At 45.3% G+C, this 17,283-nt stretch overlaps 1 protein-coding gene across 2 annotated transcripts; it reads right to left on the bottom strand.

Moving 5' to 3' along the window:
* Positions 1 to 898: 898 nt before the first annotated feature.
* armc10 (armadillo repeat containing 10) lies at positions 899 to 8,390 on the bottom strand. Of its 2 annotated transcripts, none has more exons than XM_014148381.3 (6): positions 8,099 to 8,390; positions 7,004 to 7,149; positions 6,594 to 6,728; positions 3,728 to 3,904; positions 3,535 to 3,606; positions 899 to 3,195 (listed from the first exon to the last, which is right to left on the bottom strand). In XM_014148381.3, the coding sequence occupies exons 2-6, from the start codon at positions 7,097 to 7,099 to the stop codon at positions 2,944 to 2,946; spliced, it is 732 nt and encodes a 243-aa protein (XP_014003856.1). In that variant the 5' UTR covers positions 7,100 to 7,149; positions 8,099 to 8,390; the 3' UTR covers positions 899 to 2,943. The 2 variants fall into 2 exon arrangements, with proteins under 2 accessions (XP_014003856.1, XP_014003855.1); XM_014148380.3 differs by having other exon boundaries at positions 7,671 to 8,388.
* Between the last annotated feature and the right edge of the window lie 8,893 nt (positions 8,391 to 17,283).

Genomic DNA, 17,283 nt, shown 5'->3' with positions numbered 1-17,283 from the left:
CGCCCTATGGGACTCCCAATGACGTCCGGTTGTGATACAGCCTGAATTCGAACCAGGGTGTCTGTGGTGACGCCTCTAGCACCGAGAAGCAGTGCCTTAGACCACTGCGCCCCTCGGGAGCCCCACTCAACCAGCCATCCCATTACCCAAGCTGTCGAGTCAAGGGAAGATATCCCTAATCGGAAACAGACAAAACAAACTGCAAATGCATCCAACAAGTTCATGCTGCAAGAGCTCCGATAGGTTGTAGGGTGTCCTCTGGAAGTTGTCATAATTGAGCCTCCTAGGTTTTGTACTGAAGTCAATGTGACCAGAGGACGGAAACTAGCCGTCTTCCGTTTACACAATGGTGCTACCCTACAGAGTGCTGTTGAGGCTACTGTAGACCTTCATTGACAATTAGTGTTTTAAGCAGTTATTTGGTGACGTGAATATATTTTGTATAGTTTAATGTTTTATGTTAGTATACTTTAATGTTTCACTATTTGTATGAAATTCACTGAGGAGGATGGTCCTCCCCTTCCTCCTCCGAGGAGCCTTCACTGTGATTGACAAATGTCTTTCTGCATAAATCAACTGTTATGCTCCTGGTCTACATGGTCTGACTTTGACAATACAACCAATATGTGTGATCTCGCTGCTTTTGTTTGTGGAAAGAGTTGTATTAGCATGAAAACATGAATAATCCTTTGCTATGTGGGGGGGGGGGGAGCACAAACCTTTCCCCTCCCTCTTGGTCAGAGAAACCCACAGTGCCATAATATGCTGGCTTTGAACCACTTACCAGCTTCAACACTAGAGGGCATAGATTGCACAGCGTATTTTAGTGGAAATAAAGGAACCTCAACTTTTCATTTATAACAATCTCAAATAATGAGGCATGGAGAGTTGGAGGCAGTCACCTTTAAAATAAAACATATTTACTCACAAATGTAAAACAAACAAAACAAATCTATACATTAAGAAGGCCAAAACAAGAAACAATTGAATAATCCAAAATAAATATTTCCTGAATAACTGTAGTAGATAAGCTTTACACAAGGGGATGCTACCGTTGGCACCGATGAAAAATACACATCCATCTTCCCATCTCTGCTCTAAAACACAAAAGCATGGGAGAAGAGATCGTTTTGGGTCTGACACGGAGTCTCTCGACATCAGAATTTTGCAGCATTTGTACAGACCAGACCAGTGAGGTCTAACTCCAGTCCCAGAGAAATTCTGGGTGTGCAGGCTTTCGTTCCAGCCCAGCACTCACACACCTATCTAAAAAAAATCCATTTATCCAGTCTTCCCCCTAGATGACTTTCCAGGTGGGGCGCAAAGGCCCCCAAAGCCACATCCAGGCCTTTTGGCACTAAAAGTGTTGAGACAGAGAGCAACTATACAGGGGGGAGAATAATGGGTAGGGGAAACACTGAACCAGTCATGGTCTTCCATCTGGCCACGGTTACCTGAACTAGGTGCTGGGAGTTGGAGAAACCTACTACAGTGCAGCCTATACTTCTAATCAGCCTCAGCTCATGTCTTATGAGATCAATGCTAAAAAATCCCATTTGGATGATGTGAATGTCGTTGGATCAGGGAAAACCCCATTGACATTTGAGTCATACAAACAGATCAGTGACAGTAGTCTCCCTCGCTCCTCTGTAAACTGTCTACGGTGTGTGACACACCTGCATCAGGGGTCCATAACTCCAGTCCTCTCAGGTCTGATCTGGCTCAGTCTCATTCACAAGCTGTATGATTTTATAGGAAGCCTGAGACAAGCTGGTTGTCATCTTTCTTATCTCAGTGCTTTAAACAAACAATTCAAGTCACGGAATGTTTCAGCCTATAATTTATTTAAGCAGTCTGCAGGGAGTACCACTTCCGCTTGAAAGCGTTAAGCTGCTAGTGCACACATTTCAGATATACCTAACTTGACCTTTGATTCCCAGGTGTAAATCAGTTACTGATTGATAGTTTAAGAGGGCAAGACTTGACACTCAAAGACTGGAGCTGTGTATCCCTGTACTGGTGTCAACAAGGCATTCAAATTGTGTGCATCAAGTAACTTCAAAGTACAGTAACGATTGGCCAGCTTCTCCAGTTTGTCTCCTCCACAAGATGTGTTAGCCCACTCTGCTAAAGCCTAGGTATTAGGTCGGGGAGCAATTGCAAGTCTTCAGCTCTCCGGCAAGTTTACGCATCATGCAAGTGTGGTTCACCAAACCAACTCCATTACATATGCACAGCACACCACGCAGGGGCAGTTAGTTGGGTGAGGTGTTGGAGGGCATATTACTGACACATTCTCTTTGCTTGAAAGGTTTTGGCAGTGGGTTTAGGTTAAGGGGCTTCGCCTAGAACAGGATGCCTCAAGAGAAAGTGGGCAACATGTTCTCAGGAGAGAGAAAGACACATTGGAAGTGGAGCACTGCCTCTTTAAATACAGCCTAAAATTCCAGCCTAAGTGAAGGAGGAGTGGGAGGGGAGGGAGAGGTGGCCCGAGTCTCAATACTATTAAATAGCTTCCTCTCCACCTCGCCTCCTTCCCTTATGATCACTGATCAGTGGAGAATTGGATAGATTTCCAATGGCTGTAGGGGATTTTACTGAGGTGGAGGTTTATGATGGTTGGGTTGAGGTTTGGAGTGGAGAAGTAAGACACAGATTGGGTGGAAATTGGCAGAAGGGGTGAAGGGCAGGGTGGTGTTTGAAGGCACGGGCAGGCCTGGGCAGATTGATTAAGTCTGGTTGGGGTGTAGAGGTAAGAGGGTGGAGGTTTGAAAGTAGGATGCATGTTTGGTGGCATGATTAAGGAGGATTTGGGATTAGGAAGATCGGGAGAGCTGGAGGTTAAAGGAGTTGAGGTTGGGAAAAACAGGGTTGGAGTTGGAGGTTAAATTAATAATGTAGGTAAGAGAGGTTGTGTCGAGATTTGAGGTTCGGTATGGGGGTCTACAAGAGGACACGGGCCACCTGGGCTCGGACCTCGCCATCGGGGTGAGAGAGCAGCTGGATCAGTTTGCTTTGGAGCTGAGAGGACTCATCCAGCAGGACCCGGTACAGGCCATCCTGTCTCCTCCTCAGGGCCTCCGCCACCTGGGCAGAAGGCCTCCAGGCCTTCAAGTTCCCTGCAAACATCAGCAGCCGCAGGAGAACCGCCGAGCTGGTCCGCACGTCAAACAGCAGCACCACAGAGGCTGGAGCCTGGGAAGGACGCAGAGAGCAACAACACAGCTCGTGTCAAGTTTAGAGCTCGAAACAATAATGACACAGCAGGACCATGGAGGCTGGGGCATAGGACACCCATTAGGGGAATACTAAAGGAAGACAGTCTGGCTCATGAGACTAGGTATGATATGTACACACCCAAAGACCCAGGTGCTGAACTGAACCAACAGTTCAAAGAAAACAGATTTGGATCGTGACTAGATAGCTCAAGCTTAAAGGTAGGCTAAATGAACAATTATCGTAATACGAGGCCCTATCAGAGTTGATGACCGTGTGTCTGTTTTGGCTGTAAATGTATTTGTATGTCGGTCTTACCTGAGCTTGCACTATGTCATCCATCATGTCAGGATTGGAGGATAAATTCACAAGCACTTTTAAAACTTGGATCTGTAAAGAAAAAGTAGGAATACATTACTCAATCATAACTGAGATATACACTGAATCACATTTGGGTTGAGTTCCAATATACACAAGCTATACAACAGTCCATAAATGGCTCCTACTGTACCTGTAACACTTGGTTGCTAACAACGAGCAGAGAAAGGAGGAGGGTGATGGACCCCCTGAGTAGCTGGTGGTGGTCATCTGTGACGGACAAGTTGGTCAGCAGCCGGAGGGCAGCCATCTGGAGGTCAGAGTTCACCGGAGACATCTCGATTAGTTCCAGCACCTGGGCCACGTACACCTGACAGACAGAGGACAGACACGTTGATTAAACTGAAGAAATTGATGTAGTTAAAACCCCTCTCCTCTTTGAAGAGAAGGTTAGGTATTGAATGGAGTATTGAGTATAGAAACACTTAAGGATGGAAGGTCTTAAAAAGGTCACGAACAGTCAAAATCATGTTTTTCATGAGAATGCTGACCAAAATATGAAAAATGACTGTTGCTTCTACATTGATAAAGTTTGATCATAAAGTTACTAGTCCCCTCCCCCATGTCAAACACTGATTCCGGAGGCGGGATTTTTAAGGGGATAGGGTGACATCACCTTAACTCTCTCATTTTAACACACCAATGGCAACATGATATTCTCTTACCTACTTTAAATAAGTACTGCATCGTAACCAACATCAGAGAATGCATGTTTGCTGTGGGGTGTGGTTTATGTAGCTACTCTACTGGTGCCAGATTTTGCCTACAGGGCACAGGTTTCAAAATCACTCCACGGAGGGCCCAGTGTCTGTGGGTTTTCGCTCCTCCCTTGTACTTGATTAATTAAGGTCACCAATTAGTAAGGAACTCCCCTCACCTGGTTGTCTAGGGCTTAATTGAAAGGAAAAACCAACAACCTGCAAACACTAGGCCTTCCATGGAATGAGTTTGACACCTCTGCTGTAGGGTATCAGCAAATATAACTGAAAGTTTACCACATTCATCGATGGCAAAGTTACTTATATGTTTCCCCTTTCACCTGTGTCTGATGTTAGCTAGTTACTGGCTAGCTAGGTCTTCAGCCAGCATGGAACAAGGGGGGGGGGGGGGGGGAGGCTGTTCAAGTCAACACATCCATCAATGCAAATCAATTTCTAACATTTTTGACATGTGTTTTTCTGGATTTTTTTGTTGTTATTCTGTCTCTCACTGTTCAAATAAACCTACCATTAAAATGATAGACTGACCATTTCTTTGTCAGTTACCAAACGTACAAAATCAGCAGGGGATCAAATACTTTTTCCCCCTCACTGTATAGACCACCTTTACTCCACACAAAGAGACGCGTGCAAAGCTTCTTCTCACCCTCCATTTGGCAAATCTGACCATAATTATATCCTCCTAATTCCTGCTTTCAAGCGAAAACTAAAGCAGGAAATAGATTGTAAACTGTCATGGTCAAAACATATTGATGCAGTAGTAGCTAAGATGGGGAGATGTCTATAATAAAGCGATGCTCTGCCTTCTTACCACTATCAACAAGGCAGGTCCTACAGGCCCTAGTTTTGTCACACCTTGACTACTGTTCAGTCGTGTGGTCAGGTGCCACAAAAAAGGACTTAGAAAAATTGCAATTGGCTCAGAACAGGGCAGCACGGCTGGCCCTTGGATGTACACAGATAGGTAATATTAATAGCATGTCAATCTCCCCTGGCTGAAAGTGGAGGAGAGATTGACTTCATCACTGCTTTTATTTATGAGAGGTATTGACATGTTGAATGCACCGAGCTGTCTGTCTAAACTACTGGCACACAGCTCGGACACCCATGCATACCCCACAAGACATGCCACAAGAGGTCTCTTCACAGTCCCCAAGTCCAGAACAGACTATGGGAGGCACACAGTACTACATAGAGCCATGACTACATGGAACTCTATTCCACATCAAGTAACTGATGCAAGCAGTAACATTTGATTTTTAAAAGCAGTTAAAAGACCTTATGGAACAGAGCGGGGACTGTGAAGCAACACAAACATTGGCACAGACACATGCATACACACGATAACATACGCACTATACATACACATGGATTTAGTAATGTAGATATGTGGTAGTGGTGGAGTTGGGGCCTGCGGGCACACAGTGGGTTGTGAAATCTGTGAATTATTGTAACGTTTTAAAATTGTATAAACTGCCTTAATTTTGCTGGACGCCAGGAAGGGGATCCATAATAAATACAAATACCTCCAAGCCATCAGACTCCTGAACTGCTAATCAAATGACCCCGCCCCCTTTACACTACTGCTACTCTGTTTTTTTATTTTTATCTATGCACAGTCACCTTAATAACTCTACCTACATGTACATATTACCTCAAACTAACCGGTGCCTCCGCACATTGACTCTGTACCGGGACCCTCTGCATATTGCCTTGCTATTGTTTTTTTACTGCTGCTGTTTATTATTATTATTATTATTATTGGGGTGGCAGGTAGCCTAGTGGTTAGAGCGTTGGATTAGTAACTGAAAGGTTGCAAGTTCAAATCCCCGAGCTGACAAGGTACAAATCTGTCGTAAGCAAACTTATTGAAATCAAAATACTACTCATATTCCATAGCAAGCGGTAAATCTTTATATGACACCAATTTTTCCTTTGAAGTGCCTACAGATGAAACATTATAGAGCCTTAAAGGAGGCCTGGGTAAGGCCAAAATGTCAGAAATGTTCCATCTTCAATGAATTATTTCTCAATTATGCGTTAAGATACAAATGTAAAATATATGTAAACAATCCTTCCTTCAAAGGACCCTTCCATGGATTAGGCCTAGATTTTGTGAAAATCCCCAAAATTCCTGGTCTTATTTTGTTCTCGTTTCATAAGGAATCACCCATATTGCTGATATGCATCCATCCTTTCAGATGTACTATAAGTGCCTAGAGGGGTGATGTTTTACTTTGGAATCAAGGAAAAGACTAAAAGAAATCTAGTGGGTTTTACCTTCAGTTGCTCTTGGTTCCTAAGGTTCATGCTCAGGTTATTCAAGGCATTCAGAGTCTGCACTCTGACCTCTGGCACAGGATCTGACAGGAAGCCAGCTATGACGTGAAGGCCCCCTAACTCACGGATGAGATCCTGGGAGGGAGAGGGGGTAGAAAATTAAGTTGGCTTGTATGTGCAATACTCAGACAGGGCACAATGATTATACACAGGTATTTGAACCCCTTAACATATGGTACATTTCAGAAATATTACACCAATTGAATATAACAAGAAAATACAGATCTGCCCCTAAAGAGTAATGACACCACTAGAAAGCCAAACATGTGAATTGGAAAATTATAATTTGAAACCTTTTCACAGTAGTTTGAATTGAGGCAACAGACAAGCTTTAGATAAGCCTGTCTCACCTGGTTTACAGTGAAGGCAGCAGTATTTCCTAAAGTGATGAGGATCTGGGCTCTGTCAGAGGGGTTGGGGCTGCCCTGAAGAAGTGACAGAAGCATCTTCAGGTGTTGTGGCTCCAGGCTTCCAGGTGATCTAGAGATGATGTCACCTGAGGAAGAGAAGCAATGTCTTAAACTGGCCAAGTGCATGTAGACAACAGGACATACAGTACTCTTCCCATGAATCACTAGTTACTCAAGCAAGCTGGCAAGTTCGCTGGCATGTTTGTCAACAGCAAAACAAGATCATGCGGTCAACAAGGCTAGCTAGTCACCTAGCTGACTAGTCACCTAGTCACCTAGCTGACTAGCAGCAACCTTTTCAACACACATATAAGCTGCAAGTTAGCTAGCGGACTAAACATGCTAATTCGCTAATTAAGCTTAGGAATACTGATTTATGCTCAACCACGGCACCGCACGAATTTACTACTTTACTAGTTACCTAGCTAAGTATTATATATATAGACGCTCGATTATCTACACGATCATTAATGATTTAAACAAACCGGCTAGCTAGCTTAGCTAACTAAAGACTTGGTAACTTAAGCTTGACAAAATGACAGGCTCAGTTGGCTCGCTAGTTTATTAGCTAGCTAGCCAACGTTACCTTGCTAGCTAATGTTCTTACTTGATGCAACATCCACGGCCTGACTTTCGCCTCCACGAACCACATCCAACCCGGACACCTTAGCTAACAAGCTCCCTGGCTGCAGAACTATACCACCGGGTGAGTTATTCTTGGGGCCACGACTTTCGCTGTAGGCACTTTTTTTATTTTCCTTGAAGCTAGTTACACTGAGAAGTTTATAAATCCCGTAGGAGGCTCCAGCCCCAGCTACTATCCCAAGCAAAGCCTTCATACTACCGAACTTGGGTATGACACTGCCATCGCCCATGCTGGAAATTCAGTGAAACGCATGAACAGATCTTCAAATACTAAATACAGATCTTTAAAGTGAATCATCTAGCCAAACTAAAGATTAATATGACGAATTTAACGCATTTTGCACACACGCTACGAGCTAGGTTGAAGATGACAATTTAGCTCGTCCGTACACTTTTTCCCAATGGCCGCCCAACTGCTTTCACGGGAGTTCCTTGATCATGAGTTTCAAGTATGGGCTGTTGGCGACCGGAGTATGAGAGAGTGGGTGGGTGTGTGGAAAGCGAATCAGCTAATTGGGCAGATCAAGACTGTTTTTGCGTGGCTGAATGCAGGCACGTCGGAGAAGGAAGGCGGAGAGTGATCTTGTTTCAAATTGAAGTGTCGCGGTAGCTTTTGATATAGAATAACATCAACACGAAGCAGCTGCGTTATATGTGGGATGCAGCGTTTAGCGCTACGTGCTGATTGTACGGATATTGTGACATGGCGTCCCTTGAGAAAGCAAGAACAAGATATGTCACGAGAAGTGAAGTATTATGAGAGAGAGGGAGAGAGAGCTGGTGAGCTTGAGTCGGTTAAAAATGGTGGGGAAAAGGGAGATGGATTGTTAAAGAAGAATGGTAGAAAGTGAGCTGAAGGCAGGAGGAGAAATAAAAGTGAATGAGGGTGAAGTATCAGAGGTGGTGAAGTTCTCGGAGCCCGAGGCTTGCACCGAGGGTCAGGATAAAGATGAGTTTTTGGAAAAAGTGGACCCTTGCCTTTTGGCTGATCCATTTGTGGTTCAGGGTGGGTGAAAACAGAGTTGGGTACTTTGAAATCGGTGAGGGTAACCAAAGTGGTCTTGTGATAGTTTGTGTTGGCATGTGGACTAATATGTTGTTGAGTTGTGTTCTTACACTGGTACAGTCATGCCCTATGAGAGATGTATGACTGCGCATGTGCGAAAATAAATAAAGTGCATTTTCCCCGTTCTGGTTAAAACACCAATGATGAACATGTGTGTTTATTCCTCCGTTAAGTAAACCGGTATTCCTGTCCTGAAGATGTCAGCACCAACAGTTTGTGTTTCTGCAGGTCAGAGGGAGAAGGTGTTCGGCGTTCTCTCTCAAGAAAAGGGCGCCATTGAAAGGAGTTATTACTGGGGTTGCAGTAAATGTAAAGTTGACCAACTGAAGTGGAAGATTCCCGGTGTTTGTGACGCTCGTCGTTTGGTGCAACGTAGACACGGTTGCTAGAGTGGTGAAACAGAAGAGTCATTGTCTGTTCATTTGAGTTTTGATGTTGAGTCTTTGCTCGACAAAGTGATGTTAGGATATATAATGTATCCTGTATGGTCTTTTGTACCAAATACATTACGTTGTTACAGGTGTCAAGCTTATGGGGAGCAGTGTAGATCATACAATTTTGTTGTTTTTCTGTAAAAAAGAAAAAAATGACAGAACGAAAACCTGGAAACATTGGGGAAAATCTGAAACCTGGGAATTTCTGAACCAGTTTCTGTTTCAATAGTAGGCCTACTATTAGCCTACTGCACAGTAAAGCTGGGGTTGGCCTGACTGTGAAAGACCAATATGATGGGTTTTATAATTCAGAATGTAGGTCACTGTTAGAATTTTTTACACAGGGCGCCTTTTCTTTGCCGGGCGGGCCGCTTTGAAAGATTTGTCCAAGGTTAGAGTATACCCACTTCTCCAAGCACCACTACACCACTGCTGGGTTGGCAATAGTCAGTATAGAAAACAGTCGTGCCCACAACCTGGAACTACAGGCATAGCCGCGGGAAGTAAGGTTTCTGAGGGTGTTGCGGCAACCCCTGAAAAATCGTAATAAAAATAAACATATTTTTATTCACAAAAGTAATGCACTGGGCCTTTACTAGTCCTGTATTAGCGGACCGATATAGCCTTATGTCGCAGGCAAAAATATATACACTGCTCAAAAAAATAAAGGGAACACAAACAACACAATGTAACTCCAAATCAATCACACTTCTGTGAAATCAAACTGTCCACTTAGGAAGCAACACTGATTGACAATAAATTTCACATGCTGTTGTGCAAATGGAATAGACAACAGGTGGAAATTATAGGCAATTAGCAAGACACCCCCAATAAAGGAGTGGTTCTGCAGGTGGGGACCACAGACCACTTCTCAGTTCCTATGCTTCCTGGCTGATGTTTTGGTCACTTTTGAATGCTGGCGGTGCTTTCACTCTAGTGGTAGCATGAGACGGAGTCTACAACCCACACAAGTGGCTCAGGTAGTGCAGCTCATCCAGGATGGCACATCAATGCAAGCTGTGGCAAGAAGGTTTGCTGTGTCTGTCAGCGTAGTGTCCAGAGCATGGAGGCGCTATCAGGAGACAGGTCAGTACATCAGGAGATGTGGAGGAGGGCAACAACCCAGCAGCAGAACCGCTACCTCCGCCTTTGTACAAGGAGGAGCAGGAGAAGCAGAGCCCTGCAAAATGACCTCCAGCAGGCCACAAATGTGCATGTGTCTGCTCAAACGGTCAGAAACAGACTCCATGAGGGTTTTATGAGGGCCCGACGTCCACGGGGGGGGTTGTGCTTACAGCCCAACACCGTGCAGGAAGTTTGGCATTTGCCAGAGAACACCAAGATTGGCAAATTCGCCACTGGCGCCCTGTGCTCTTCACAGATGAAAGCAGGTTCACACTGAGCACGTGACAGACGTGACAGAGTCTGGAGACGCCTTGGAGAACGTTCTGCTGCCTGCAACATCCTCCAGCATGACCGGTTTGGCGGTGGGTCAGTCATGGTGTGGGGTGGCATTTCTTTGGGGGGCCGCACAGCCCTCCATGTGCTCGCCAGGAAAATTCTTGAGGGAAACCGGTTTCATTCTTCCAGAGATTTGAGACTGGGACGGAGGTTCACCTTCCAGCAGGACAATGACCCTAAGCATACTGCTAAAGCAACACTTGAGTGGTTTAAGGGGAACCTCCGTCCCAGTATCAAATCTCTGGAAGAACGAAACCGGTTTCCCTCAAGAATTTCCCTGTATTTAGACCCGGAAAGGGATATCTTCCCTTGACCAGAACACTTGGGTAATGGGATGGCTGGTTGAGTGGGGCCAACTCCTGAGGCACTCATATGGCCTTTACCAATATAAGGACGAAGAGGGATATGGCCAATTTGTGATACTTTGCTGGGCTGATGGATTTGGCCCGCTTGTTCATTATGTACATCAAAACTGCTGGAGTCAACTTTATTAGCTCCAAAAGAGGAGTCAACATAATTAATGTAATTTCCAAAGCCACAGGGTTTGTAAGCCACTTCTTTTTCCCCTTGTTTAACAGGGACTTTGACATGTTGCTCTGAGACAATGTTAGGGACTGTTTTCCCTTTAGATGGGATGGTGGGTGGGCTGATTCTCTGAGTGCTCATACAGCTTCCACTGCTCTGAGGAAAACCTCCAGTCTTGGTAGAGTCATAGCCACTGGATACAGGGTGCTGGACACTGGTTCCGCAGGTCACATGTTCGTGCTTCTTGCTGATGGGGACTTTCACCTGTTGCTCAGAGACGGGAAATGTCTTCTCATGACCCAAGGGCTGGTTGCTAGTGGGCTTGGGAAATAAGATGGATTGACTAGAGAAGCCTTGTCTATCTAGGCCAGAAGAGCTGAAGGGTGCAGGTCTTGGTACACTGGAGACATAGCTAGTTTGTGACACTTTGTTTGGCTGCTGGGCATTGGGGACTTTGTCATTAGGGGCATCCAAACTGCTAGAGTCACCTACATAGTTTCCAAAGCCACTGGATGCAGGAAGCTGGACCTCGGGTCTGGAGGTCATGTCTTTGGGCTTCTGAGTCTGATTAATTGGGACTTTGTTCTGCTGCTCAGAAACTGAATGACCAGAGGACTGGTAGATTGTTGCCTTGGGAAATAAGATTGATTGGCTAGGGGGACTGATCTTTGGGTCGCTCACATAGCTACCAGTTTTGTAAGGACCACCTTGTCCAGTGGAAGAGTGGGAAGGTTTTTGTACATTAGGGGCATAGCCAGTATGGGATGCTTTGCTTGACCACTGGACATTGGGGACTTGTTCACCCTGAGCATTATAACTGATAGAGACAGCTGCATAGCTTCCAAAGCTAGAGTCGGCATTATGAAAGCTACTTGGTTTGTAGGCTACATTTTTGGTTCCTTGTTCAATGGGGATTTGTTGGCGCTGCTCAGAGACGGATGGAGACATCTTCCTGGGACCTGGCTGGTAGCTTGTGGGCTTGGGAAATTGGATAGCTGGATTAACTTTTGAGGTACTCACATAGTCACTACTGTTAGGAGAGCCTTGAACAGAGAAAGGTCTAGACAGGGAAGGTTTCTGCACAATAGGGACATGACCAGTTTGTGCAGATTTGGAGAATTCAGATGGAGAAGTCTTCCCATGACCCAGGGGATAAGGGAATGGGATGAATGGGCGAGGGGGGCTGAGTCTTGGGGCACTCAGGTAGCCATCACTGTTGGAAGACAACGCTTGTCCATCCTGGCCAGAGGAAGTACGGGAAAGGGAAGGCCTTTGTACAGTAGGGGCATAGCCAGTTTTTGACACTTTGAACGGCTGCTTGACATTAGGGACTTGTTCAGTCTGGGCCGCAAAACTGTTATTAGCACCACTATCATTTCCGAAGATTGAGCCAGCATTAGCAAGGCTTCCATAGGTTTTTGAAACAGATTCCCCTGCAGGGACTTTGTTAGAATGATACAAGGGTACAGGATCAGGGCATTTATGGCCATAATAACCACTGTGAGAATCTGGATCTTGGGTATAGATGAGAGGATCAGGGACAGATGTCCTTGCACTGGGGCTTTGGAGAGGCTCATGGGGCTGTAGGATGATGGTTGTGACCCATTCATTCTGGTTGGATCCAGTACGAACTGGCTCTCTCAAACCCCAGGTTGAAATGTAGCCATTTTGGGCAAGCCTTTGATCAATAGAGACATAGTTGGTTTTGGATATTTGGCTTGGCAGCTGAATGCTGGGGACTTGTTCATTGTTGTCAAAGATTGTTTGGAAAGGTCTATCTGGCTTAAGGAAGCTGTTCCTCATAGACATCACAAATTGTTTTAAATCATGAATGGTTGCAAAACTGACATCCTTGACAATGCTGCTCAGTGCTGGCCTCTCATGCAAAGGGTTGTAGGGAGTTTGGACATCCTTACCAGTGCTAGCATTTTCAGGCTCTTGAACAAAGGTGTCGGATGGAGCTGAGATAAACTCATTGGGCTTATGCCCTGTGGAGGTTCCGGTCTGGGCAGAGCCAGAATGGCTAGAAACATGATTGTGATAAACGCTGGAATGGCTGGGGTAGTTTACCTGCTCCACGGTTTCTCTTGGCTCATATTCGTTTGGGACAGTTCCACCCTTGGTCAGGCTTAATCTGCTTGGCGTAGGCTTTGGTTTAGTTGGAGTGGAGACAAGTTGTGTGTACTGCCCAGGCTCCTGGGATTGGGGGACTGGTTATCTCTGCACAGAGACAAAGCTGGGGGCTGGTTTCCCTCCACTGAACTGGTAGCTCGTGGATGCAGAGCCAGAGTCTGAACCAGACCTTGGGAAACCTCCAGAGTTCAGGAGGCCTGAGGCATCTCCATACGAGGCAGGCACACCTCCATAACTGTTGGACTCAATGTTACTGAAAGGATATTCACGCAGAACAGGGTTTCCTGAGGACAAACAAGGTGTAAAGTTTAGCCCAGTGGTGTCAAACTCATTCCATGGACGGCTGAGTGTCTGCAGGTTTTTCCCTTTCAATTAAGACCTAGACAACCAAGTGAGGGGAGTGCCTTACTGGTTAGTGACCTTAATTTATCCATCAAGTACAAGGGGGAGAGAACCCACAGACAATTGTCACTCCGTGGAATGAGTTTCACACGTGGTTTAATATTATTAAGGTTGCTGTACTATTCTGGTCAATATGCAAATGTTCAGTTTTATTCTGTTCGGTTCCATTTGTTATATACCTCTGGGGTGCATTCAGTTCAAGTCAATGGTTACTACGTTGTGTGACGGTTTGTACTAAATGACACATTTCCCCAAAACGGTGCACACCATTCTTCAGCAACCTTTGAGGTACATTTTCTATCGTTTTTTCTGTGTGCTCTGATCAATAACTGTGACCATTTGAAATCACAAAACTCGTGCAGCACACACCATACAATCTCCGTCTGGGCCACCATGATCACACCGTTTTTCATCTGGTCATTCAGTACAGTACTTTTCCTTTGAAATCAACGTTTCACAACGTTTTGTCATACTGAAGGCACCCCTGCTCTCTGGCTGGCTGATTACACAGCTGATAATGTGACCCAGGTCCACAGAAATGTGTAGCCATTAGATAAGTGGGTCCCATTTTGAATGGAACACCACTCTTCCAATTGATTATTCCATTCCAAAGTAAATCATCAGCTTAAACATCAATATGGCTGCAGGTATACAGGCAGCCCAATTCTGATGTTTTTTCCACTAATTGATCTTTTGACCAATCACATTCAGAGCTGATCTGATTGGTCAAAAGATTGGTTGCAAAACTTTTCTTAAACGGAAGCAAATGGAACAGAAAGCAGAGGGACCTACATGATCTTGTCCAAAATAAACTCTGGTTTTGCTCTGTTTCCGTCCCTTTGGTTCTTAAACGGTAAACAGTTTCTGAAATGAATACACCCTTGGATTTCCTTTCACCGCCTAATGTTTCAGGTAGCACAGGCCCTGGAAGGCTGATATTAGTATCCAGTGTCACTGACTGCTAGTGATGGGAAACCGAGGCTTTCTGAAGGCTTCGGCGCTTTCACCAAAATGTGCTGAAAACCAGTTCATTACTTGGAGCTTCATTATCTCTTCACAATACACGTTAGTGACATATGCTGGTCAGCAATATAGCAGCATCTGATTATCAGATGTAAAACAAAATCCCCACTGTTTTTGTTAAAACTCAGTAGCCAAAAATCAGTTGGGATCCCAGGTTCGCATTTTACACCATTCTTCCCTTTTTTTGCCTTCAAGTTTACAATATAAAAAAACAATCTATGCCATTATTTTGGATGTTTAAGACAGAAGCTTATCAAAACTAATTTTATTAGTCACATGCGCTGAATACAACAAGTTTCACCTTACAGTGAAATGCTTACTTACGAGTCCCTAACCAACAATGCAGTTTAAAAGAATTACAGATAAGAAATAAAAGTAACAAGTAATTAAAGAGCAGCAGTAAAACAACAATAGCTAGACTATATAAAGGGGGGGTACTGGTACAGTCAATGTGCAGGGGCACCGGTTAGTTGTGGTAATGTGTACATGTAGGTAGAGTTATTAAAGTGACTATGCATAGATGATAACAACAGAGTAGCAGCAGTGTAAAGGGGGGGGGGTTAATGCAAATAGTCTGGGTAGCCATTTGATTAGGTGTTCAGGAGTCTTATGGCTTGGGGGTAGAAGCTATTTAGAAGCCTCATGGTCCTAGATTTGGCGCTCCGGTACCGCTTGCCGTGCGGTAGCAGAGAGAACAGTCTATGACTAGGGTGGCTAGGGTGGCTGGAGTCTTTGACAATTTTTAGGGCCTTCCTCTGACACCATAGAGGTCCTGGATGGCAGGAAGCTTGGCCGTTCGCACTGCCCTATGTAGGCCGAGCAGTTGACATATCAGGCAGTGATGTAACCGGTCAGGATGCTCTCGATGGTGCAGCTGTAGAATTTTTTGAGGATCTGAGGACCCATACCAAATCTTTTCAGTCTCCTGAAGGGGAATAGGTTTTGTCGTGTGCTTGGACCATGTTAGTTTGTTGGTGATGTGGACACCAAGGAACTTGAAGCTCTCAACCTGCTCAACTACAGTCCTGTCGATGAGAATGGGGGCGTGCTCAGTCCTCTTTTTCCTGTAGTCTACAATCATCTCCTTTGTCTTGATCACGTTGAGGGAGATGTTGTTGTCCTGGCACCAGATGGCCAGGTCTCTGACCTCCTCCCTATAGGCTGTCTCGTCGTTGTCGATGATCAGGCCTACCGTTGTTTTGTCATCGGCAAACTTAATGATGGTGTTGGAGTCGTGCCTGGCTGTGCAGTCATGAGTGAACAGGGAGTACAGGAGGGGACTGAGCACGCACCCCTGAGGGGCCCCTGTGTTGAGGATCAGCGATGTGTTGTTGCCTACCCTTACAACCTGGGAGCGGCCCATCAGGAAGTCCAGGATCCAGTTGCAGAGGGAGGTGTTTAGACCCAGGGTCCTTAGCTTATTGGTGAGCTTTGAGGGCACTATGTTGTTGAACGCTAAGATGGAGTCAATGAATAGCATTCTCACATAGGTGTTCCTTTTGTCCATGTGGGAAAGGGCAGTGTGGAGTGCAATAGAGATTGCATCATCTGTGGATCTGTTAGGGCGATATGCAAATTGCGTGGGTCTAGGGTTTCTGGGTTAATGGTGTTGATGTGAGCTATGACCAGCCTTTCAAAGCACTTCATGGATACAAACGTGAGTGCTACGGGTCAGTAGTTATTTAGGCAGGTTACCTTAGTGTTCTTGGGCACAGGCACTATGGTGGTCTGCTTAAAACATGTTGGTATTACAGACTCGGACAGGGAGAGCTTGAAAATGCCAGTGAAGACATTTGCCAGTTGGTCAGCGCATGCTCGCAGTACACATCCTGGTAATCCATCTGGCCCTGCGGCCTTGTGAATGTTGACCTGTTTAAAGGTCGTACTCACATCGGCTGCGGAGAGCGTGATCACACAGTCTTCCAGAACAGCTGGTGCTCTCATGCATGTTTCAGTGTTATTTGCCTCGAAGCAAGCATAGAAGTAATTTTGCTCGTCTGGTAGGCTCGTGTCACTGGGCAGCTCTCGGCTGTGCTTCCCTTTGTAGTCTGTAATGGTTTGCAAACCCTGCCACATCCGACGAGCGTCAGAGCCGGTGTAGGACGATTTGATCTTAGTCCTGTATTGATGCTTTGCCTGTTTGATGGTTCGTCCGAGGGCATAGCGGGATTTCTTATAACCTTCCGGGTTAGAGTCCCGCTCCTTGAAAGCGGCAGCTCTGGCCTTTAGCTCTGTGCAGATGTTGCCTGTAATCCATGGCTTCTGGTTGGGGTATGTACGTATGGTCACTGTGGGGACGACATCATCGATGCACTTATTGATGAAGCCAATGACTGATGTGGTGTACTCCTCAATGTCATCGGAGGAGTCCCGGAACATATTACAGTCTGTGCTAGCAAAACAGTCCTGTAGCTTAGCATCTGCTTCATCTGACCACTTTTTTATTGATCTAGTCACTGGTGCGTCCTGCTTTAATTTTTGCTTGTAAGCAGGAATCAGGAGGATAGAATTATGGTCAGATTTGCCAAATG

Source organism: Salmo salar, chromosome 16 (genome assembly GCF_965601325.2).
Source record: "Salmo salar chromosome 16, fSalSal1, whole genome shotgun sequence".
Classification (NCBI taxonomy): domain Eukaryota; kingdom Metazoa; phylum Chordata; class Actinopteri; order Salmoniformes; family Salmonidae; genus Salmo; species Salmo salar.
The sequence above is the reverse complement of the archived record's forward strand: the minus strand, read 5'-3'. Positions and strand labels throughout refer to the sequence as shown.